Below are 26,050 nucleotides of genomic sequence, written 5' to 3'. Positions count from 1 at the left end.
TTTCTCTGTCTTATTTGGAGATTGTTTAAGGGCCATTCTCGGACCAAATTATACAAAATATAAAAGCTAGATTTCATGGAAATGTTACAACATTGCAGCAGATTGAAAGTGCTTGGTTGTTTTTAAAATAAGTGTTCCCTGGCAGTATCACAATCCAAAACATTGTAGTGTTAGCTGCTGGATGAGAATCAGAAACTGGCTATTGTACTTTTGTCCTTACTGTAATTTAATGCAAAGACGTGAACAAATCACTTTACACCTTAGCTTCAAGTGATTATTTTAAATCAGGAAGGAAACTTGGTAAGTGACTTTCAATTTGACAGTCTGTATAGTCTAAACATTATTGTAAGTTGATCTATGTTTATTTTGATGTTTCAAATTACTGCAAGCAGAAAAGGGTCTTGTTCTTTAAGCTTTTTGGATCGTTTTACTGCCTTGACTTTTCTTTAGGGCTCTATTTTAAGAATGCAGGTGCTCTGCCTAAACTAATAGTGAATGAAAAATAAACGTCCTTTTCTATGGGACAGGATGTTTCACACTATCATTCTAGGAACCAGTCACCAACCTTCTGGTTCAAATTCAGTCCACGCAATGAAGCAGATTCCAAACTACTGGTCAAGGCTCAGTTCTGAGATACTGCTTTTAGAGCTGCATTGTTCCTTAGGGACATAACTATCTTCTTGTTTGCATCTGCTAGTTCCTTTAAAGGCCAGCTCTCCAGGGGAGGAGCATAAGTAAGGATCTACCCATAGATAATACTATACACAGAACTAATTAAAGTAATTTTCCCTTTACTGAAAATATTAAGTGTGATACTGAGAATTAGTGTATGACCTACATCTTGTGGGATTTCAGAGTGACAGAGCAACATTTGCAGTGGGAGGTTTTCAAAGACAACTCAGACATCTTTTCAGTATCTGAACTCTAAGTAGGCTGTGTTCTTTTCTGAGCATCTGTAACCTCTGAACCCTGCCATTAATTCACAGTAATAAAGTATGTTTTTAAGAATAAGCAAAGAGGCAGACTACAGCACGAGTCCTTTCCTGTAACTTCCAACAGAAAGGCTCAGGTTTGTGTCACTCCAGGTAGGAGATTTGAGAAGTCAGCTGTGGCAGAAGCTTGGACTAGATGACCTTCTGGGGTCCCTTCCAACCCTGATATTCTAAGCTAGTTTCTTCATGTTGTAAGTCTTAGGCTTCAGCCACTTGTATTTAAAAAAAAAAAAAAATCTACTCACTACAAACAATTGACAAATAGAAAAAGGATTGAGTTATCGGATATTTTAATCACATTGAGTTTTACATACACAAACACAGGTCTGTTCATAGTTGCAGACAAAATGAACCAGTTTCAGTTCAGTCAAATATTTAAATGCAAATGCACAAATAGCAACATATTAATTCTTACATTGATTAGCAAGTGTTAAATGTACATAGTGTCACACCCGGACTCCCGCTTAAGCTTCGAAAACCGTGAGCGGCTATTCAGATTTTCTGACAGCAAAGCGTTTGCTTCACACAGTTAAAGTGTTCCCTCTCTCTGCAGGAAACATCATACTGTGATCACAGATTGTCAGAAGGGAAGATCTGTCACTGCAGGACAATCCTTTGCACCTGATACTACTGTAGAAATGCAACCTGCATGAGACTTGTTCACTACAGCCACATGTTGTTTATTTTAAAACAAACAAAAAAAACCCATCATCCCTCCCATAGGCTACAACCTTTTTGGTCCAATCAGAAAGCAGGATTGTGTGTGTAATTTGTGCTCTTAAGCTAAAGGCCCCCCCCAACTTTTTCTAGTAAACGTACAAGTTCATACTAATCTCTCCTGTACTGCTAGCACCTACGTCCTACTACTCAATTGTATAGCGTGCTCTATCACAAGATGAGTCTTGGGGTGCTCCTTACTCCATCTCAATTCAGTGCATGTCCAATTGACTGGAAGAAAGGTAGTGGCAGCATCCTGGAGCTCTGTACAATGGTACAGTAAGTTAGGAAGCTAGAGTACCACAGTTGTACATGTAACAATACTTTTGATCCATGGTCCTAAATCATCCTGTTTGCTGTTAGCATTTAGCTTCTGTAGTAATATGCTCTAAGCTTACTAAGCAACAGTAGACAGAGTATTTAAATTAGTGTTTGGTCCTTATATTTCAGTCATTAAACATTCTTCCTTTAACTTACACTCTGTGCTCTCACTCCACTGCTAAAATACTACATATGCCCATTTTAATCTCAAGGTATGATACCAGATGGTTTCATGGAAAACAACTTCATAAAAAGAAGATAAACTGTAGTGCATATTTTGGCTCACATTGTGCTGTGTGTTTATTGGCTGTTTTCAGCCCTGTACAGTCTAAATAAAGACAGTTACTGCCCCGAGGAAAACAGACTAGAGAGACTCAGTATGAACTTATTTTTTTTAAAATGTATGTTCTACTCAACTATAAACTAAAGGGTTTTATGCTATGTATTGAGAGAGACTGAAGTTTAATTTGGTCGCTGCAAGAAGCAAACAGTATCTTAGCACATCCTTTTCCTAGGTAAACATTGACATGGGCACCTGTTTAAGGAGTTCCTGAATTCAATACTTGTAAACCTCCCATTTCATGCTGCTGTGGCATCAGGAACACACATGGTGGCTTTGTTTTGGTTTGTGAAAACCATACGCATGTTCTCTCCTGAAAAGGCAGAATGGCAGCATTGTAAAGACATTAATAGTTGTTTTGGATGATCAGGTATTGTGGAGATTTGTGGAAAGTATAAAAGGATTTTAATCTGTAACTAGTAGCTGCTAAGAAGAGTTTTGGGCTTCTTTGCTAATGCAGTTAATGTAATACATTGAAACTATTAACATTCAATGCAACAGTAACTCCTATCGGAGCACTATATTTTCTTAACCTAGATTAGTACTTGTATACGCATTCCAAGAACAGGGGTCCTTCTCAAAAATCAAAATAATCAAGTTGACTTGCATCCTGTACATTTTATAAAGGGGGAGCCTAACATATTTGGCCAAATTAATTAAATTAGGTCAACATCCTAATGTACTATAATATTTTTTTTGTCCATACAGGACACTGGATGACTCAATCTAGCCTTCAAAAATAGTCTTAACAGCATGACAGTGTAAAGACTACTATACTTTAGAAAATGTTTATCCAGTTTCACATAGGATGAGTTCAAATGCATCCGATGAAGTGAGCTGTAGCTCACGAAAGCTTATGCTCAAATAAATGTGTTAGTCTCTAAGGTGCCACAAGTACTCCTTTCCTTTTTGCGAATACAGACTAACACGGCTGCTACTCTGAAACATATCTAAATACAGTCTAGGATATTTTTTTTTCCATAAAATACTCCATGCATAGATAAAGCAAGACTTCAACAGGAACTAGGTGGAAAACCCCCCCCCACAGACTTCAAAAGTTTTCTCCTGGCACTTAAATGATTCAACATTTTGTTCTCGATATCAGTTGTTAGAATCAAAGCAAAGGTGAGCTTTGAACTGTATGTACAGATATTAATGTAGATGTTTGTTATATTCAGATGGTTATCAAATGATTTAGAGTATTAACTTTGAAGTGGACACAAAGGAGATTGATGGTGAGAAGTTAATTAGAAAATAAATGGGCTGGCCTGATTGTGCTGGCTCTTGGGGATCCAAGTGGTTTCTTTGTTTCCCAGGCTGAAAGAAATGGGAGGGGAGGGGGAGTATGGCAGTGGTACAACGCTTGGGGGATGGGGAAGGTATGAAATGGGGAATGCTGAGGGCATGAGAATTTAAAAACTAGAAAGTAGGAGAGATGACCTGAAACACAAAAACAAGAGTGGACAAGCAGCTTAGGATCCAGTCCTGCAATTTACATTGTATGGCAGACTACTACGCTTTCATGAAGCCCTAGTGATGCCAAGAGGGCTCCAAATGGACACAGCATCCATCTGTGTGTTGTACATTGCAGGATCAGCTCCTAAGGATACACTGCTAAAGTCACAAAGTCAAGCATATTAACTCTGTGGTGGTGTGCCTTCTACCTTCCCACATATTACTACCGCGTATTGTAAAACGCATGCCATACCTTAATTCATCCATGGTGTTTAAGGCATCTTAATCATAGGAATTACTAGACTGGACCAGACTTGAAGTCCGTCTGTATCCTGTCTCTGACAGAACCTCCACCAGATGCCTCAGAGGAAGATGCCAGAACCCCATAGTAGGCAGATATGGTCTGCCCCCATGCAAGTCTCACCCAAATCCCCACTAATCAGATTGGCTCCAATCTTGCATCTGGAGTTTTTATCCCTTCCAAAACTCTGTATCTTGATTGTGATTTTAAGTGAGCGCAGCTTAGGCCCCAGCCCTTCAAGTACTTACAGATGAGTTCAGTGAGCATACTCGTGTGCTTAAAGATATGCAAATGTCTGCAAGATCAAAACCTTGACGCTGCATTACTGTGATCTGGTGCCTTTCCTTTCCTTTCACGACAAATAATTTGTATTTGTCTTTTATTATTATTGTGATGCAGTCTAAAGGGGAAGGTGACAGGTTACACTAATATGGTCACCACTGTTGCAAATTGTAATAAAATCTTGTACAAAAAGTGTGCCTTGTAAGGTATCATTTAAAAAGTGAGGATTTGCTGAAACTCATTGTCCTGTTTGAATGTATCATCATTGTAAATGAAGTTATGAAATGTTGATATATATTTGTAACTTAAAGATGTTGTGAGCTTGAGAAACATCCATAGGTTAGCTCTTCAGGAATAACAAAGAAGCTGTAAACAAGGGTAAAGATACCTCAGACGGCATGTATCCAGAAAGGGGCAAAGATCTGAAATTCATATGAGGAACTGAGGGCAAAGCACTTATGCCATGGAGCCACTTGACCCCTTGAGACAGCCAAGATTTTTCCAGCAAAAAGGGTCAAGATATAAAAAGGGGAGAACAAAGGCTCCTGGCCACCTCTTTCCTACCCCATCTCTGGATTGTGAATTCTGACCAGGGAAGTTTTAAACAAAAGGACTGAGATCCCAAAGCTATTTGGGCAACCCAGAGAGACTTATAGGAAACTTATAGGAAATGCATCCGATGAAGTGAGCTGTAGCTCACGAAAGCTTATGCTCTAATAAATTTGTTAGTCTCTACGGTGCCACAAGTACTCCTTTTCTTTTTATAGGAAACTACAAGATTTAACATCCCTGCTAACGTTTTGGCCTACATTCTCTGATCCAACAGTAATATGTTTTAACTGTCTTAACCTTTTAATAACTCATTTCTTTTCTTAGTTAATAAATCCTTAGTTAGTTTACTAAGGATTGGCTGCAGAGTTGTTTTTTATGTAAGGTCCTGCGCATCCATTGACCTGGGCAGAACCTAATGTGTGGTGTTTTTTGGTTTTAAAAACCTTACATCACAGAAGTCCAGTTTGTCTGGGTGGTAATAAAGAGCTGGAATGCCTACGGGGATTGTTTGTGGCTGCATGATAAAAATTAGTATAATGATCCAAGAGTATATTTATTCAGTGGTTTGAGCATTAGCTTGCTAAATCCAGGGTTGTGAGTTCAATCCTTGAGGGGGCATTTAGGAATTGGGGCAAAAATTGGGGATTGGTCCTGCTTTGAGCAGGGGGTTGGACTAGATGATCTCCTGAGGTCCCTTCCAACCCTGATATTCTATGTTTACTGGTTCGGTAAAATCTAGTGGTAGAATATACCACGAGTGGAGGGGGTGGGGGTCTGCCTTATTTTCTGACAATCTGTCCTGAGTGTGGCATTTTTAGCTGTGACCCACTCCAGGCACAATGAAAATTATTTATTTATTTAAGTCTTGTGTTATGGATGTTATTTGTCCCTTCACATAACACAAGAACCAGGGGTCACCCGATGAAATTAATAGGCAGCAAGTTTAAAACAAAACAAACAAAAGAAGTAGTTCTTCAAACAATGCACAGTCAACCTGTGGAACTCACTGCCAGGGGATGTTGTGAAGACCAAAAAGTATAACTGGGTTAAAAAAAAACAAAAACAAAAAACATTCATTGAGGATAGATTCATCAATGGCTATTAGCCAAGATGGTCAGGGATGCAACCCCATGCTCTGGATATCCCTAAGCCTCCAAATTGCCAGAAGCTGGGAATGGATGATGGGATGCGATAATTGCCCTGTTCTATTCATTCCCTCTGAAGCATCTGGCACTGGCCTCTGTCATAAGAGAGGATACTGAGCTAGGGCTGACCCTGTGTTGTCATTCTTATCTTCAATTTTCTATGTAGTGTTAATTTAGCTTTGAAGACCATACCTATTTCAGTACGGGAGGGGAGAGAATTCTCACCTTTATGGCTGCCACTGTTTGGGCTGGAAACAGGTTTCTTACAGTTCAGACTGAAATTGCATCAAAAGTCAGAGGCACTCTAAAATCAAGGGCTTCTGGATTTTCTGCACCTGCACTTTTCACCTTTTCCTTGCAGCAAAATCCTCCACTGACACATTTACAGTCCCAGCACCAGCTGATGTCCCTGTCTGGGCCCTCCGCTATCAGGGAGAATTTCAGTGATGTTGAAGTGGGACGGAGTTTCAGCAGGCGCTACTAAAATCTTAGCAGATGCTGCATGAGCATACTCAGATGTGATTTTCCCCTTAATCGGGGTTTCAATGTCTCTCTCTTTGCTCCTCAAAAGAGAGGCACAACACGTCCTCAAGGAGGGTCTTTGTCCCGGGCAAGTGTCAGATTCCAGCCAATTTTTTCTGTAGCTAGTTCAAAAATAGTTTGCTTAGAACCCCGACATGTGCACACCACAGTGCATCAGGCCACTTTTTAAAATTAAACCCACAATTTTTCTTTTTACCCTGTTTTCAGTGAGACACCGCTAAGTGGATTTTGCGAATCTTTCCAAAAAATCCCCAGAGCGCGCCAAAGCACATCTTATCATATCTTATCTTAACTGTGTCAGGTACTTGCAAAGAAACAATTGAGGAGAAGACTACAAAATCCACTGTCCCTTTAAGAGCTTTTCCCTATTATGATCCCCAATCTTTGGTCTGGACTACTGTTCTGTCATACATAAGCCAGCTTTGGCCTTAGACTTATTATTTCTTATTATCTCACATAAACTTCATTTCCCTAAGAAAGTTCCAGATTCTTGAAGTCTCCTCGCATTTCCCCCCTTCCCCCATCTGGAGACAGCAACTATTTAAATTGGGCATATTCTATATCCAACTCATAACTTAAGTGAAAGGTCTCTAGCTACAACCCAGATGTAGAATACCTTACAAAGAACTTCTGTCCAGCAGGCAAGATAACAGTTGTTTCATGGTTTTGGCCAACTTTCTATCCAATACATTATTTACCTCTTGTCACAGTGTGAACTGGGCCTTTAAAAAGATCTGAAGCCCCAGCTCCCTCTTGCCCACGCCTGGTTTCCTCCCAAATGAGGTAACTACAGACTATAGCAAGGTCTGTTTAGAAGAAGGTGGTTTTAAGGGAGTATGCTGAACCACTCTGCAGCAAGTGATCAAACTCTCCTTTGCGGTCTCCAAAAGCAGCCAGGTATGAATGGAAAATGTCCTACAATGGCTCAGATGTTTCCTCTCAGACCGAACCCAATGGATTGTCAGGAATAACTGCCTCCAGCCCCCTCACACCAGGGGTCCCACCAGGCCTTAGCTCTTTTTCAAATGTGTGTGAAGCTTTGGGAGAGCTAGTGAGATAGTGTGGGCTGAATAGTGCCAGCAGTACATGGATGACACAGCAGCTGTACCTCTTCCTTCCATCAACTGAACACACAGTCTCCAAGCTTTCTGATTGCCTTTCTGACTCTGGATAAGGTTGAAGGAATGCTAGCAGGAGGAGGAAAGTAGAGGAGAATTCCTTGAAGCATTACAATCCCATCTATCAAATTGCCTGACATCTAGGCTGGATTATTACAATTCTCTGTATCTGGTAAGGAAGACCATTCCAGAGGAAACTCTGCATAGTTCAGGATGTGATAGCCTCAGCAACACAGGTAACAGTTATACATTACCCAGATACAAATCTGAGGAACTGTCATTAGAGGTGATTCTGGAACAACCTGATGAGCCAAGCAGTAATAAGTCACCAAGACCAGATGGTATTCACCCAAGAGTTCTGAAGGAACTCAAATATGAAATTGCAGAAGTACTAACGGCGGTATGTAAACTATCACTTAAATCAGCTTCTGTACCAGATGACTGGAGGATAGCTAATGTGACACCCATTTTTAAAAAAGAGGCTCCAGAGGTGATCCCAGCAATTACAGGCTGGTAAGTCTAACTTCAGTACCAGGCAAACTGGTTTGAAACTATAGTAAACAGAATTATCAGACACATAGATAAACAAGATTTGTTGCGGGAAGAGTCAACATAGTTTCTGTAAAGGGAAATCACGCCTCATCAACTAGAATTCTTTGAGGGAGTCAACAAGCATGTGGACAAGGGTGATCCAGTAGATATAGCATACTTAGATTTTCAAAAAGCCTTTGACAACGTCCCTCACCAAATGTTCTTAAGCAAAGTAAGCTATCATGGGATTAAAAGGAAAGGTCCTCATGGATCAGTAACTAGTTAAAATATAGGAAACAATTATAATAAATAAATGGTCAATTTTCAGACCGGAGAGAGGTAAATAGTGGTGGCCCCCAGAGATCTGTACTGGGACAGTACTGTTCAACATATTTATAAATGATCTGGAAAAGGGGGTAAACAGTGAAGTAGCAAAATGTGCAGATAATACAAAACTACTCAAGATAGTTAATGTCCAAAGCAGACTGCGAAGAGTTACAAAAGGGATCTCACAATACGAGGTGACAGGGCAACAAAATGGCAGATGAAATTCAATGTTGACAAATGCAAAGTAATGAACACTGGAAAACAGGAATCCCAACTATACACAGAAAATGATGGGGTCTAAATTAGCGGTTACCACTCCAGAAAGATCTTGGCGTTATTGTGAATAGTTCTCTGAAAAAAAAAATCCATTTTATGTGCAGCAGCAGTCAAAAAAGTTAACAGAATGCTGGAAATCATTAGGAAAGGGATAGATAGAAGACAGAAATATCATATGCCTCTATATAAATCCATGGTACACCCACACCTTGAATATTGCATGCAGATATGGTCACCCCATCTCAAAAAAGATGTATGGAATTGGTAAAAGGTTCAGAAAAGGGTAACAAAATGATTAGGGATATGGAATAGCTTCCATATGAGGGAGAGATTTCAAAGATTGAGAAAAGAGATGATGAAGGGGGTCTATGAGAGAGGTCTATAAATAATGACTGGCGTGGAGAAGTGAATAAGGAAGTGTTATTTACTCCTTCTCATAACACAAGAAATTAGAGGTCACCAAATGAAATTAATAAGCAACAGGTTTAAAAACCAACAAAAGGAAGTATTTCTTCACACAGTGCACAGTCAACCTGTGGAACTCTTAGCCAGAGTGTGTTGTGAATGCAAAGAATATAACAGGGTCAAAAAAGAACTAGATAAATTCATGGAGGATAGGTCCATCAATGGCTATTAGCCAGGATAGGCAGGATGTATCCCTAGCTTCTGTTGCCAGAAGCTGGGAATGGGCAACAGGGGATGCATCACTTATTCACCTGCTCTGTTATTCCCTCTGAAGCACCTGGCATTGGCTATGGTCAGAAGACAGGATACTGGGCTAGATGGACCTTTGGTCTGACCCAGTATGGTCGTTCTTATCCCAACACACTGCTTTCTGCACTGGCTTCCCAATGAAGATAGTCCAGTTCAAAGTCACAGTCTGATTTTCAAAGCTCTACACAGAACTGGTCCCAAACCCCTGAGTCCACATATCTCCCTCTGTGACAAGGACCTCCCAGCCACCATGTTTTCATGGGAACAATGATACTGTTGGTCAATAGGTGTAAGTTTGTAACCATGAGAGACAGGGTCTGGACTAAGAATATGGAACTCACTTCCAGAAGAAATCAGAACCACCACTAACCTCAATGTATTCAGAGCCAAGTGTGAAGCCCATCTCTTCCCCCAGGCTTTCCCACAATAATGCCCTTGTTCTCAAACTCACTCTTTTCAGAAATACTCTAAACTTGATACTTGGTGGCAGTGAAAGAGGAGAGAGAGAGAGAGATCACTGTCATCTTTTATAAGTAATAAGAGGTGCCCTGACCCCTGACACTATGAAGAGGAGGGGCCTTACAAGTACTAGGTAGGTTCCTTCCCTCAGCAGAGGAGACAGACCTGAGAAGAGCAGCAGCTGGTTGGGAAGGCTCAACAGGGATGGCTTGGGCCAGGGCCTGCATGGTTCCCTGCTAAAAGGGAGCCAAGGAAGGAACTGCCCGAGAAGACTCGGATATGACCTGGGGAAGAAACAGTCATCGGGGGGTCTGCAGGGAGACCACTGGTGGCTCCCTGCGGCAGAGAATCTGAAGCAGAGCCCATGAGGGGCTCAGCAGAAGACTGCAGAGAGAAAGCCTGAACAAAGATAGATCTAAGCAGAATGTGGCCCTGGGAATCATGAAGCAAGCAGTTGGGAGCTGAAGACAAATGGTCGCTCTACAGTATAGGGGGGTCCCAGGGGTGAAATCTGGAATAGAGGGACGATAGCAACGAGAGGCAGTGGGGAAAAATGCAGTAAACAGAAGACAACTGGTAAATTTAGACAACTGAGAATGTAATGGAAGGAAAGGCACTTAAAAGCTTCACTACTGAAAATCCTGTTCATGTGAAGACAAGCAGCAGCTGCTGGATTTTGGCATAGTGGCTCAGACACACACAGCTGGCCAAAATAGGGCTCAACTCCATGGAGTCTTAGCAAAAGTCTAATTAAAACAAGCTCATACTGCTTCAGACATGGCTTGGGAAACGGCCGAATTTCACCATGCTGCCAAACATCCTTTTTTAGATCAGCTACAATTTCTGTAGCTGTGGCTGACACCATATGCAACCTTTAAGGAACAGATGTCAGTGAGTCTATATGCAAGAGTGGTGATGAGGAAGACACATTAGAGGAAGACGAAGAGGCACGGGGAGAAAGAGAAAAGGAACCACTACTCTTTGGGCAGGAGCTGGAGAGAAGCCATAGCAAGAAGCTGATGAGAGGGTATAGGAATGCCTGGCTGTCATAGACCCCTGCAGCCAAGCAGTAAAAGGACTATAGATGCAAGGGAAAGGATTACTGCCCCGCCCCCCACCACACACATACACACACAGGGCAGGGCTGTGGCCTAAAGAGGGCAAAAGGCACAATCTTACTTGGTGGTGTTTTGACTTTATTTGCCATGGCAGAGGATTATTTGATATGGCTGGAGGGCCAAATCATCCTACTGGCCTGCAGGAGATAGCCTCTAGTGAAGGGGTTCTCAATCTTTTTCATTCTGAGGCCTCCCACCTCCAACATGCTATAAAAACTCCATGGCCTACTGTGCCACAACTGTTTTTCTGCATATAAAAAGGCAGGACCAGAATTAGGTGGTAGCAAGCAGGGCAACTGCCTAGGACCACCATATGACAGCGGGCCTCATTAAGCTAAGTTGCTCAGGCTTCAGCTTCAGCCTTGGGTGGCGGGGCTCAGGGCATTGGCTTTCTGCCCTGGACCCCAGCAAGTCTAATTGGCGGCCCTCCTGAAACCTGATCGCGGCCCTCAGGTTTGGCGGCCCTCCTCAAACCTGATCGCGGTCCCCCAGGAGGCACCGGACCCCTTATTGAGAACCACTGCTCTAGTGGACATACTTAGACACAACTTGAGGTCTGGTCTATACCAAAAACGGTAAGTCAGCCTAGCTATTTCACTTAGGGTTGTGAAAAATTTCATGTTACTATATTTGAAACTCTGATTTTCATTACTGTGATCTTGATCTGGTTAACATGTTAATGGTTAATTAATCTGGTTAATACTAATTTTTACTGTGGGGAGATGGGACAGAATTCAACCCTAATGTCCTAGCCAACCTCCAAATCAGGGAATTATACTCTACTTCCTTAAACTATCCCAGCAATTTCAACTGCAATCAGTATTAAAGTTCCATCCTAAAACTTGCATAGGGTACCTGTGCAATGTCAAATAGTGGCTACATTTCTATAACGGAAGAAGAGATTACTGTGTGACATTCAAAACACTTTGGGGTCCTTAGGCTAGAGGTGCTACATATAAGGAAGTGCAGTAGCATTTGGTATGGAGAGTCACAGAAATTACATTCGGGAGCTTTAGCAGGAATTTTAAAACTACCCCTCTTCGAGAAACAAGGTCCTTATATTGTGCATTTAGAAAGCAGTAGGTAGTCCTGTGTAAACATGGCCCATGTCGATGAGGGTGAGAATAACTGATAAAAAAAAAACAGACGAGTGCTACCTGCTTGCTCAGGAATGACTGAATTAAAATGAAAAAAAAGATTGGAACTTGTCAGAGAGAGAGAGAGAGAGAGAGAGATTTAAAGATACATTCACATCTTGCTGCACTCATTTCACACACACTCCATGCTGGGAATCTGATACTTAGTACACGGACGTATTTCCTAAATACCCCTGGTTAAAGGGAAAGGATTAAACAGAACATCACAAACTTCTTCCATTATTTTAGAACTATTCAAGAATTGGCAGAAATTGTAAAACTACTATCGAATGCAAGGGAATAGGGCCTGAAATTAGCACTGGCAGCATCCTGCAGATTACTTAGTGTGATGAGACAGGACAGGACAGTTTTGCTTAAATATTTTGACATATTTTTGTAGCTGAAATAAGTGTTACTTTTCCTTTAAAAATGAAAATCAAGCTACTGATTGCAGAAGAATATTTTGCCTCCCCATGAAGTAATTGTAATTAGTTGTGACTATTTATACTTTCACCCAGAAAGATGCTTCAGCGCTTTACAAGTTTCACTCACTAAGCTACACAAGCATAAACAAGAATCCCTTCCCTCCACTGAAATACGCCACGAAATGTGATGGTACTTTAACTGCATGCAGCTTTCCCTTTGGAATGGCAAAGGCTGGATGCAGCTCACCCCAAACACAAAAATGCAGCTCCATGTGCCACAAGGGGTATGTGTTATTTGAGAAAATGCAAGATGCTTTCTTCCCTAAGAGGTAAGAATGCTGAGAGCTCTCAGGCACAATTAGCACAAAGAACAAGGGAAAAGCACGGGATTTGGACTCCAAGCCCTCTGTGGCAAACCAAGCCAGCAAAACACGAATTATTCTGGTATATATAAAGCAAATGAAGAAAACACAGTGACAGATTTCAGCGATGTTATCTTTCCTCACCCCTTTAAATCTGCTTTTCTAGTCCTTCAAAATTTATGCCAGACCTTTTTAAATTCCCAGTTAGTTTCCTGTTTTAACAATGTCTTTGTTGTTAAAATGAAAATACCTGTAAGCCTTCCCTAGATACACAAACTTTCATGATCAAGACCTTCTAATGTTACTGGTGTTCATTCATTGGAAAAGAATGGACACTACTAAAGCAGGCAAAACAGAGTTTCCCAGCCCTCTGCCAGTCTGAAATTCTCTCTCCCCTATTCTAAAACAGGGTTAGGTACTAGCAAGAGAGGATAGCAAAAGGAGGACATATGTACTAAGACTGCTGATTTCTAACCTCTTGCACCATTCTAGTGACCTGTTTCTGTAACACCCATTTTATAATAAAGATGACAAACACCCACGTTCTGCAGTGCTTTCAAAATGTCCTTAGATTTGTAGTAGATAGCACTACTTATCACCTCAATCCTGGAAACAATCATTGTCAGTTTGCTGCTGCACAACCAGCAAGGGAGCCCTGGCACTTAAAAATAACCCAAACAAACAGGTCCTACAGTGGCTTTTTTTGAAGTATCAAGTAATTTCACTCTTGGCAAAAGAAGGTTGCATTGTTAAAATATAACACTTTGGAAACCACCCTCCAGAACATAATGTTAAAGTAGATAAAGTTTTGGGCTTTAACTGGGTGGCAGTATCAACTTAAGTACACAATTGCGTAGGACCAGAAATAGGCCAGAGACCCCATTAGTTTGGAAAAGAACTAGAACCCATTGCCCTAAAAATCAGGCAATTCGCATTTTAGATGGTTAGACCCCCAAATAATCCATCATTGGTTTTGGTTGCTCCTGTTAGCAAAATGTTTATTTTGCTCTTAGCATCAGCAAAATGATTTGCTTTGAAACAGATCCCTGTTCCTCTGTCACACTACCTGCAACCCTCTGTCATGTCCATCTAATTGCACTTTCAGTTTGTGAAGCTCTTCAATCTCCCGGTTATGTCGCTCCGTTTTGTGCCGCACCAGAGAACGGTAGAAGTGAATGGTGAAGACAACAAAAATCAGACCCACTGGGACCATGATGATGGTGGAGACCAGGGCTGCTTGCCAGCCCACATGGCCGCTGGGCTTTTGCATGATGGTAGTCTCATTTTTCATAATGGAGTCCACAGGCAGAAATTTTATCCAGCACAGAAGCACCACCTCAGCGAGGAAAAGGAGGATTCCCAAGACTGTGGAGAAACCCCAGGCCAGCTCTATGTAGACATGCATGCGTTCATGTGGAGATTCACTGATGGAGTTCAGGTTGTGTATGTTACTCACCGCTTCCACGTTAGGTAGTATACAGGTGCTGATGAGAAGGGCGAAGAGATGAACTGCTACCAGCACTGTTGTGCAGGCACTGAACGCAATCAGCAGCATTTGGGGGTACTTGTACTGCATCTCTAGTTGCACCTCAACCATGGCAACCTGGGGGGGGAGAAATGATGGTCAGTTGCTAGAATTCCCATATTTCACTTTTCAAGGCTCCAGTTCAGGAAAGCATCATTACTCAGAGTGCTTAAGCACATGCTTAAGTGCTTTCCTGAATTGGGGCCTAAATGGAGGATTCCTTTTTTCTGAAGGTGCATGAACAGTCTGTATCTTTCCCTTTTTCAAGGCTTACACACAAAGTTACATCCAAGCCCACAGGAACTTATTTCAACATTGCAGGGTTTGTTTTTTTAAGCAAACTCTCCCTTAAACTGTGACCCATATAAACAGCATCTAACAAAATGGGGCTAGGATTGATGCTGTGAGGAAAGATGTTGATGGTAACTCTAAACACAAATATGTTACTGTCAGGCACATGGTTGTGCAGCCTCTGCAAATAGTCAGGCCAGTAGATCTACAGGGGAGGGGGGAAACCTGGACAATTTGGGAAAAAAACCAACACCTCAGAGCAATTTGACAACAAGCCAAGGAGGCTAAGTGCAGAAGCAGCTGTTATCTCAGCCAGGAAAATGATTAAGGGGATTTCTGAAGATCTTTCTTCTTCAAGTGAACGTATGCTTCTGAGAAGTGCTAGATTGAGAGCACAGGGATCAGAGGCCCTCTGTTTGCAGTGGTCACAGGACAGTTGCAGTGACAATGCAGACCTTCCCTACCTGCCCTGACAACATGCCTCAAACTAGACCTACAGGGACTACATCTACAGGAAAAAGAGGAACTCTGTCTTCCTGCCTATTCTGTCTTTGGCTTCTCTGCTAAAACAGCCAGTAAGAGCACCAATTAGTGATGATGGTTTGTGTGATAGGATGCCTGCCCAATAGGAATGGGACCCAGACCCAGCAGCTTGTTTCACATAGATCACTCAACAGCCATCAGCTGGTAACAATTTTCAGCCACTACTGATCTGTGTTGAATTGGAAGCAACAACAGAATGCTGAAAAGATCTGAATCCTAGTTCCATACTACTTTACTTTGGACTTATGAATATTTAAATATGTAAATAAAGTAAGACTTTGGAATACATTTTACTTCCATCAATAGCCAGATTGTTGCCTCTCTTAGGACAGAGTACACAGTCTGCTTAATAAGTATTTGCCTTCCAAATTACTGCAGCAGAAATAAATTGGCTGCAAATGATACCAGGTTGTTAACTGGAATGCCCAATTCTATCAGTTGGAGAAAAATTAGTAACAAACTTGCACAAATTAAAGGAATCCCTATATTCTGAAAGTTAGGTTTATGAAGAAAACATATTGCAAGTAATACCCAAGACCAGAGATCCCACTTCTTTGAATGTAAATGCACGCCATCCAAAATGAAAGTCATTTTGGTCTATTTTCTTTTCAATTTTAAAAAAAATATACTCAAACAACCAGTGCTCCTTGGAGTCAGCTCTGAAGTTCTCAACAGTTGCACTGAAAAAAAATCTAACAGGAGCAAGAATCCTTCCGAGACAGATCCAATAGCATGAAGTGAAGTGGATAATTTTAGCAGAGACATCTAAACACCTTGGGAATATGCCATAAATAGAAGTCAGCTGGTTTATACTGTATATTTGCTGAGAACTTTCCATTGCTGTTTGTGTTCAGTGAGTTTAGAAGTAGTGTTTTGTTTTTAAAGTGATCACTGTGATTTCTGACCCTGCAAACAGACCTAAGTGGGTAGACCCTAAGCCCAAGAGCAGTTCCGTGGACTTCAGTGACACTCCACGGGGGCAGAGAAGGTCCATTTGCCTAGATCAAGTTGCAGAATGCATTATAGTTAGGATAATGACACTGTTCTTACTACAAAATTCTCTCTAAAGACATACAGCAATTATGCTAAATACTACTAAAAGGAAGCAGATTTTACCTATAGATTCTAATAGGCCCTAATAGTAAAATTCTTGTAAGGAAAACAGAAAGGAGCATAAACTCTGGAAAGTCACATGCAAAAGTACAGGCAAGCAAAATATATTTTAAAATAAAATAAGGCAGGCCATGAAAAAATTTGAAGGGCAACTAGCTAAAGACACAAAAACTAACAGCGAAAAAAATGTTTAAATACATCAGAAGGAGGAAGCCTGCCAAGCAGTCAGTGGGGCACTGGACGATGGAGGTACTAAAGGAGCACTGAAGGAAGACATGACCATTGAAGAGAAGCTAAATTAATTCTTTGCATCAGTCTTCACTATAGCAGATGTGTGGGAGATTCCCATACCTGAGCCAGTCCTTCAAAGTGACAAATTGAGATGCTGTCCCAGACTGAGCTGTCAGCAAAGGAGGTTTTGGAACAAATTGATAAATTAGTCACCAGGACCAGATGGTATTCACCCAAGTAGTCATCTCAAAAATATGTATTAGAATTGGAAAAAATACAAAGAAGGGCAACAAAAATGATTAGAGGTATGGAACAGCTTCCATACGCGGAGAAATTAAAAAGATTGGTCCAGTGAGTCTTAGAAAAGAGACAACTAGGAAGGGCTATGATAGACATCTATAAAATCATGAATGGTGTGGAGAAAGTCAATAGAGAAGCAGGGGTGCTGGGACAATTTTTATAGCGGAGGTGCTGAAAGCAGAAAGCAGGCAACTCAGCACCAGGCCAGATCCATCCCAGCGGCCAATGCAGAGCAGGGCCCCCAAGCCCGCAGGGGCTGATTTGTCCCAGACCCGCACCACCCTAAGGACGGCCCTGGCTATATTGCAGACTTCTACCAGCATCTCTCTGTCAGTAAGGGAACACACCTCTTCACACATGACTGACAGAATTATGCTGTCAGAAGATCTTAGCACAAACACAACTATACCCTCAAAACTGTGCTTTTTGCAGTATAGCTTGTTTCGCTCGTGGGAGTGGTTTTTCTATACAGGTACAAGTACAGTTTGCCAGTATAACCTGTGTCCACATTAGAAGTGCTTGGCTGGTATAGTATACTGCTATTCCTATGCTGGCAAAGCGTGCTTACTGAAGACATGGCACAACATCAAGAAAGCTGCTATTCTGGAGGATCGAACAAAAATACATTGGATCAGGGATCTGCAACTTTTTCCAGTTAGAAGTTTCTATCTGCTACTTCAGAATACAAAAGAAGTTACAACCGGACATATAGTAGAACCTTGATTTTATGAACACCAATCTTATGAACAACCAACTATACGAACCATTTTTTCTGACCCTGTAAGGATTGGGAGGAAATTAAAAAAAGAACCCACACAACAAAAGTGATGTCAATGAAGAACAAGTTGACATTCCTTCATATTCTGATGCCTTTAATGCATTGGAAATGGTTTTGCAGTGGTTTGAAGGACCAGAAGAAAGGGATGCAGTGCATCAAACTGCAGCTTATGTACAACTTATTTGTTGTACAACTTATCTATTGTAATTTTGAGATGTTCAGTTTATGAACTTTCATTTTATGAGCTCCTCAATCCCCATTTAGTCTGTCAAATAGAGGTTCTACTGTACATTACTATATTTTGTGAATACACATATACATATTATATCCAAAAAGAAAAAATATTGGCAGGGAGGGGGTGAACCACAAAAAGACAAAAGGAAATATAACCCCCACTCCCTTCCCTCCACACCCAGAAAAATCCCCTGCAACCCAGATAAAAAATTGTCAGTGTTTAAAAAAAAAAAAAAAAAAAAACCACACTACAAGCAAACCAAAAATGATCTTGTTTCTCTCTTCACTCCTGAAATCCCTTCATAGCCGCCCCCCCCCCCCCCATTCATACAACACACCTCTTTACATGGACATATGAAAAGGACAAGCCCTCAGGAACGGAAAAAGCCTTAATACCAGGTCTGCATTTTCTTGAGCAGTGTTTATTCCTCCACCTCCTTACTACCACACATCTGCTGCCACATGCATAGGGATAGGAGTTTTAATTCCATCCACCAGTGAGTGAGGTCCAGAGGTTAGATAAGGGGGAGGTTCATCACTTCATCATCTTACGCAAGTGTTCTGTTTATGCCGAAGACTCTCGTTAGCTGCCAGTTATAAGAGGTCAGCCGATACTTTGGGGCATGGGTTTTGGGGCTCCCTGAGACTATTTCTAGGTAGCTGATATCACAACACTGCAACAATTGTCTTGAGAGAACTGCCCTCTGTGTTAAAACTTTTCAACAGCAGCCAAACAAAAACGCACACACTCAGATTCCTTACCACCTAATAAGGAAATGATGGAAGTCCTGCTCTGTGTACAGAAAACAACCCCTATTAACAGAGGAAGGTTTTACAGAACTCAGCATTTCACAATCCAGCAACTAGAAAAATATACCATAGCAAATCCAGAGAGCAAAGCAGACGTTCTGCTGGAAGCTTTGAGCTTGGCTCGGCTCAGGTACAGTTTTCTCCATGCGAGGGCCTGAACAGAGTGATGATTTGAAGTGACCAATTCCAGATAGCTACGTCGGACCCAGTCCCGATAATCCATGCCCTTTGTGCCAGGTTCAGAGCCGCAAGCAGGAGTGGCAGGATCCGCCGGGACATTTAACTCGGAACTCATGATGAAAGCAATGCTAGAGAAATAAAATATTTTCATATCAGGATAGCAATAACAGAAAGAACAAGTATGAACTATTGCACAGGAGAAGACAATCCCAGAGACTGTTTTATTAGCCTGATTTGTATAAGACATATGGATAGAAATCCAGTAAAAAGCTGCATTAAAAAAAGTACCCTTGGGAGACAGACGTAAACTAGATTGCATGACATATAGAGCTCTAATCTCTACTCATCTGTAACGGCTGTGAATGCCTATGGGAGTTACAAGGGGAAAGACTACATAAGTAAGACCATGAACTACTTTCAGCATGAGCTCAGGATGGGCTGGTGACAGCTGAACTTTGTATCTCTAGGCTGCGGCCAGTTTGCATTTCAACTTTACACCCTTGCTTAATTCTGCCCCTCCCTCTCCATCCTCATTTGCTTGTTTGAAAAAAATAAGGGCAACCATCTTAAATCTAAATCTTGCTTGTTCTTTCTACTTTGTTTTCAAGGTGACACAGTTTAATTCCATGCTGCATCATGAGCATCTCAAAAGCTTCTTATTAAAGCACTACTGTAATATCGGCTACTGCACTCAGTGTGTCAATTTTAATTATTTTCTAAATTGAAGCATTTTCAATGAAATCACCCTGAAAGAGATGGCAATTTCCTGCAGTATCCTTGAAAAAACTTACTGAATTAAATGTAAGTAGCTTTGGAGTTCATTGTATCAAAGGCAAATGTTATGTATTAATGTGGCTGGGATTGTATGTAGTATCCTTAGGGGGGAAGATGGGATTTGAACCTGGGAAGTTTTACGAACTTCAAAGGACTATTTTGAACAATAGGCCAGACAAAAATGGACTTTTGGACAAACTGGGGAATCTCTAGGGCAGGGGTTCTCAAACTGGAAGCCGGGACCCCTCAGGGGGTCGCAAGGTTATTACATGGGGGGGGTCGCGAACTGTCAGCCTCCACCCCAAACCCCGCTTTGTCTCCAGCATTTATAATGGTGTTAAATATATTTAAAAGTGTTTTTAATTTATTGGGGGGGGGGGTCACACTCAGAGGCTTACTATGTGAAAGGGGTCACCAGTACAAAAGTTTGAGAACCACTGCTCTAGGGGGAGGCAAATGCAAATTCCCACTTCCAGTTTTGCAAAAGTCCAGCCTTTTGAAGGTACACCCTGAAGGGAGGACCATCGTCTACTGATTACCTGTCCTGGAGTCACAAGGTCAAAGGCCCAAGCTGTATAAAGGAAAGACTAACCTATTCTGAGCTAAGGCTGGTATGAACTTGTAACCACAGAAAATCCCCTGTGTGGGTTTTGAAGGACTGACTCCTACCAAAGTCCTTGCTGGAGTTTGGGGAGGAGGTAGGGGTTGTAGGCTCTGGTGTGTAAGCTTATTAGCATGTGTGTAGGTTCTTTTGTAGTTTTAATGTTTTCAATGTAATGCCTACACCTTAAGAATAAATGTGCTTGCTTACAAAGAGCTGCGTGGTAACATAACTGCTTACAGTTAAGTTGGTCATAAGCCTTCAAAGAGAAAGTAAAGTACAGATGTGGGCCTGTTTAGGAAGTCTGGTTTGCTGAGAATACCACAATGCAGGCAGGGAACCGTGCAGCCTGGGGAAAACCCCAGTCACGTGGGAAAGGGAAGTGGGTCTCTACTCAAGAGAGGTAACAAGTGGGAGCTGGAAGCCTAAAAATGGGACCCACTGCTGGACCATAGAGGGAGAATACAGGTGCAGTTGCCCTGAACAGTAACAATCACATCACAGATCACAATTCATTTTACATGGGTTCAGCTTCCTCCCCTCAGCTGAGATTGCAAAAATACAAAAGGAGCTGAATGGCATATAATGTAAAGCAATTGAACTGGCTGGCACCTTCAAAGGGACAGTTGTGCATTTCCTAATCCACTCACCCCATTCCATGCTTAGCAGCCAACATTTGTGACCAATATTTGTGCTTCTTTACATCCATCAGCCTCACTTAGGGAAGGAAAAGAAGTGACTCTTAAGGGGAAAATCAATCAGGTTTTACTTCTGAACTATGTAATTTCATAAATGTTCAGACATCGTCAGATTCAACCAACTATATGAAAAGCTAGTTAAGTCAACTAGACTATTTCAAGTGACCACATACAACACTGGCCATGACCCAGATATCACCTCCATTAAAACTATGAGTTAACCTTATTGTTATTTAAAAGGCAACCTCTTGGGTTATGATCACAGTATTACCCATGGACATATAGTAGAATTTAATTGAGTAGGGTTTGTGAACTCCGGCACAAGTTTGAAACTCATATCCTAATTAGGAGGTTTTAGATAAACAACAGAGACCTTGATCCTGCAATCAATCCTTGTACCAACAAGACTGCCACTGACCTCAATGAGAAGAGCACCCATGAGCTACTGCAGAACTGGACCACATCAGCATTTTAATGCTATGAATATTTATATGCATCTAGAAGGAACCGGTGCATGCACAGGAACACGCATGACGTGGTGCTACTTCATCTCAGCACCACACTTCAAGGTCAAAAGCACCTTGCCTTTAGTTTGGCACAAGTTACTTTTTATTCACACCCATGCAGTACAAATGGAGACTACAAATATAACTTATAAACCAGTATTTCCCCCAGGGTTTTAAGCAGTGATGCAGGTAAATGTCACTCAAGTGCCAACACTGTGTAGAAACTGTCTTCATTCCATATACTATTTTAAAAGGGATGCTACTTCTATCTGCCATGGTGAACCAGGAATAGAGTAGGTTGCTGTGGCAAACAAGGGAAAGTTGCTCACCAGCAATTTCTACTATTTTGCAGATACAGTGACAGAGGATTCTCACTCTTGAGTCTTGTGCTCTGCAAATTCTTTCAGATTTTGGCCCTCTGACACAGTAATAGTTAAGAGTGCATGACCCTCCTCCTGGTCAGCTTGTACCAGCAGCTACAGCCTCAGCCCTTGGAGCATTCCTACTCAGTTCCTGACCTGTGTGGGAAGCAAGACCTCCCAATTTATTCCCATTCAGAAATCAAATAAAATGTTTATAAAAACCATCCCAAGGAATGCGACCATAAAAACCAGAACAAAATGACACCACCTCAAAAACATTCCTGCAAACAAAGAAGAAGGAGGAGGCTCCCCGTGGTAAGTGAGACTCCGGCATGATATTTTTAAGAAGCAGATTCACAGGTTAATAATCTTCCCTTTTCAAAAAAATAACATTAGTACAGGATTGTGACTCTGAGTGCAAGTAGCTGGACAGATATCCTAAAATAAATGTGAACAACACTGCAACAAGCAAAATAAGAAAAGGCCAGTGCCAGATAAGCAACAAAAAAAGTTGGTGGGAGCACCTCTGCTGACTGCAGTGGAAAACGACTGGATGGTTCTGAGGGCTGAGATAGGACACCCAGAAGGAGATTGATGTATGGATGGTGTCTTTAACAGAACAGTTTTACTGCACCGTAATCACTAGCCAGGCATCTGAGTAGAGAGGCAGAGTTATTCTAGGAATCCTGGTCTCCCGCCTTGCAATATGACAGGGACAGGACCACCAGCTGTTGCCTCTCATAGATTGGAAAAGAAATGGAAGTTAGGGCAGATGTGGAAGAGCACTATCATCAAGTCAGCGTAGTAGCGTTCTCCAAAGTCTATTCACCAGCACTATGCCATGTCTAGTTTTGGACCAAGGGACAAGACAGCCACAATTCCATAAGGAGACTCTTCCACAGTCTAATAGTCATGGAGTTCTCAACCTTTTTCTTTCTGAGGCCCCTCTCAACATGATATAAAAACTCCACAGCCCACCTGTGCCACAACTGTTTTTTTCTGCATATAAAAGCCAGGGCTGGCATTAGGGAGTAGCAAACAGGGCAACTGCCTGGGGCTCCACACCACCGGAGGCCCCCACGAAGCTACATTGCTCAGGCTCCAACTTCGCCCCTGGATGATAGGGCTCCAGGCTTCAGACTCATGCAGTGGGGCTTCAGCTTTCCGCTCTGGACCCCAGCGAGTCTAATGCTGGCCCTGCTTGGCGGCCCCCCTGAAGCCTGCTTGCAGCCCCACAGGGGGCCCCGGACCCCTGGTTGAGAACCACTGTAATAATCAAACTGGGCCAAGGGAGAGAGAGTAGGTGAGGTAATATCTTTTTGGTCCAATAAAAGATATTACCTCACCTACCTTGTCTCTTTCATATCCTAGAACCAACACGTCCAAACAACACTGCAAACAAACTGGGCTACATTCGTTCCTGGGGTAGCTTTACTGACTTTAGTGGAGCTACAACAGAGATGCATTCGTCCCTGCTACTTTTCATGCCAGTACAATGTATGGAAGATGACAGGTTTCAGAGTAGCAGCCGTGTTAGTCTGTATTCGCAAAAAGGAGTACTTGGGGCACCTTAGAGACTAACAAATTTATTAGAGCATAAGCTTTCGTGAGCATCGGATGCATCCGATGAAGTGAGCTGTAGCTCACGAAAGCTTACGCTCTAATAAATTTGTTAGTCTCTAAGGTGCCACAAGTCCTCCTTTGTATGGAAGAGGGAAAGCTTTCCGCCAGCGCCGGTCAATATTGTTTTGATCTCCCTCCGTCTCACCCTGGCCCTCTCAGCAGCAAATAGCTCAGGGAAAGCCTTTGTCATGCCTTCGATCTCAGCGGCCTACAACACGATTTTAAATGCACATCCAGGGACTTTTGCAGTCAAGTAAGGAGGCGGCCAATCCGGCCGACAGGTGCATTTCCTTCTCGCCTCTCCAATCCACGGTCAACATGGGTTGCCGGAGCATTTGCTGAAGGGATCAAAGCCGTGTCACCATCGGCCTAGGTCCACGGCTTGCGGGGGCCGCTCTCAGCTCCAAGACGCGGGCGTGGCTCCCCCCACCACCCCCCCCGGGTCTGGGATTTCCGGACCCTCGCCTGGTTGCACCATCTCCACCGGCTTCAACACCTCCCCGGGCCATGCAGCGGCGCTGGGACTGGGGGGGCCGAGGGGGCTGCCGCACCCCCCCGCTTGAAGCGGTTTCCATCGCACGCTGGGTTTGCGGTTTGGGTCAACGGCTCTCAGCAGCCCCCCCGGGGCCAGGGCTCGGCCTAGCCCCCCCCCCCATGGCACTGGGACCCGAGAGGGGGCTACAGCCACAAACCACAGGCCAAGCCCCCGTGGCGAGGCGGGGGGGGGGCGCTGAGACGCCGGCTCCCTCCTTAGCCCGGGGCCCCGCCCCGGCTCCCCCAGGGGCCCCGCCCGCGGCAGAGCAGGTGCTGCAGCCCGGGGGGGGGCCCGGAGCCCGTCACTCACGCGCCGCGGCGGGGGCAGTGCCCGGGCGGGTCCGCTCAGCCCCGCCGACTGCGCTGGAGCCGCCGCCGCCGCCGCCAACGAGCCCGAGCCGCCGGCGCCGCTGCCAAGGCAACGCCGGACCGCCCCCCCCGGCACGTGACCCGGGGAGTCCCGCACCACGTGACCGGAGCCGCCCAGCTGCCGACGGGGTGGGGGGCGAGATGGGCGGGGCCTGCGGCTCATCCCCCATGGGGATGGCAGGGGGAGTCTGGGGCTCACCCCCATAGAGGGGGCTGGGGAAATCTGGGGTTTTCTCTTTGGGGGGCAGGGGGAGTCTGGGCTCACCCCCATAGAGGGGGCTGGGGAAATCTGGGGTTTTCTCTTTGGGGGCAGGGGGAGTCTGGGCCCACCCCCATAGAGGGGGCTGGGGGAATCTGGGGTTTTCTCTCTGGGGGGGCAGGGGGAGTCTGGGGCTCACCCCCATAGAGGGGGCTGGGGAAATCTGGGGTTTTCTCTTTGGGGGGCAGGGGGAGTCTGGGCTCACCCCCATAGAGGGGGCTGGGGAAATCTGGGGTTTTCTCTTTGGGGGGCAGGGGGAGTCTGGGCCCACCCCCATAGAGGGGGCTGGGGGAATCTGGGGTTTTCTCTCTGGGGGGGCAGGGGGAGTCTGGGGCTCACCCCCATAGAGGGGGCTGGGGGAATCTGGGGTTTTCTCTTGGGGGGCAGGGGGAGTCTGGGGCCCACCCCCATAGAGGGGGCTGGGGAAATCTGAGGTTTTCTCTTTGGGGGGCAGGGGGAGTCTGGGGCTCACTCCCATAGAGGGGGTTGGGGGAATCTGGGGTTTTCTCTTTGGGGGGCAGGGGGAGTCTGGGCCCACCCCCATTGAGGGGGCTGGGGGAATCTGGGGTTTTCTCTCTGGGGGGACAGGGGGAGTCTGGGGATTCACCCCATGGGGGGGCAGGAATGGATAGGGCAGGAAGTGTGCAGAGGGTCCCCCCTACCCTGCAATGCTGGCCCTGGGTGCCACAGCTGCCACACACCCTGGGGTACCTCTCTGCTAGGGGATTATGTAATACCTGTGCTCCCAGAGCCAGGAAGGGGACTGCAGGGCTGGCGCTATTCATCCCCAATCTCCAGGGAAATCCCAACAAGTGGGCAATCTCCCCAACCCTGCAATGGGCAGACACCCTCGCCCCCCAGGGCCCAGCACCCTGCAGGTATACCCCTTGCCTGCAGAGCACTACAGGGGTGAGAATGGAGTAGCCCCACACTGCCAGGCCCATACCACGTGTGCTTTACAAGGATCAGATTGAGAAGTGCACTTGGCTGCTGCAGCACCATGCTATATACAAGCACAGATAGAGCCAATGACCCAGGAGCAACCAAGCGGATAATCATGTTTGCAGGGCCTACAATTGTTGAAGGAGGCTTTTTTGAAGATCAAAAGACACAAAGCCGTTGCATCAAAATTTCATCACAATCCTATTCTGACGTAACCACTATTCTTTGCACCGAGGCCAAGAGGGACTCAATAGGATGGAAAG

General features: G+C 43.8%; 1 protein-coding gene across 2 annotated transcripts; it reads right to left on the bottom strand.

The window, feature by feature from the left end:
* Positions 1 to 9,107: 9,107 nt before the first annotated feature.
* On the bottom strand, positions 9,108 to 24,665 carry ORAI2 (ORAI calcium release-activated calcium modulator 2). Of its 2 annotated transcripts, none has more exons than XM_038376012.2 (3): positions 24,528 to 24,665; positions 19,007 to 19,247; positions 9,108 to 14,717 (listed from the first exon to the last, which is right to left on the bottom strand). In XM_038376012.2, exons 2-3 carry the CDS (start codon positions 19,232 to 19,234, stop codon positions 14,172 to 14,174), a joined length of 774 nt encoding a protein of 257 aa, XP_038231940.1. In that variant the 5' UTR covers positions 19,235 to 19,247; positions 24,528 to 24,665; the 3' UTR covers positions 9,108 to 14,171. The 2 variants fall into 2 exon arrangements, with proteins under 2 accessions (XP_038231940.1, XP_043355677.1); XM_043499742.1 differs by lacking the exon at positions 24,528 to 24,665 and adding an exon at positions 23,473 to 23,587.
* Between the last annotated feature and the right edge of the window lie 1,385 nt (positions 24,666 to 26,050).

The sequence above is a fragment of the Dermochelys coriacea genome, chromosome 17 (genome assembly GCF_009764565.3).
Source record: "Dermochelys coriacea isolate rDerCor1 chromosome 17, rDerCor1.pri.v4, whole genome shotgun sequence".
In the NCBI taxonomy this organism is placed as follows: Eukaryota; Metazoa; Chordata; order Testudines; family Dermochelyidae; genus Dermochelys; species Dermochelys coriacea.
This window is presented reverse-complemented; position numbering and strand designations above follow the sequence as displayed.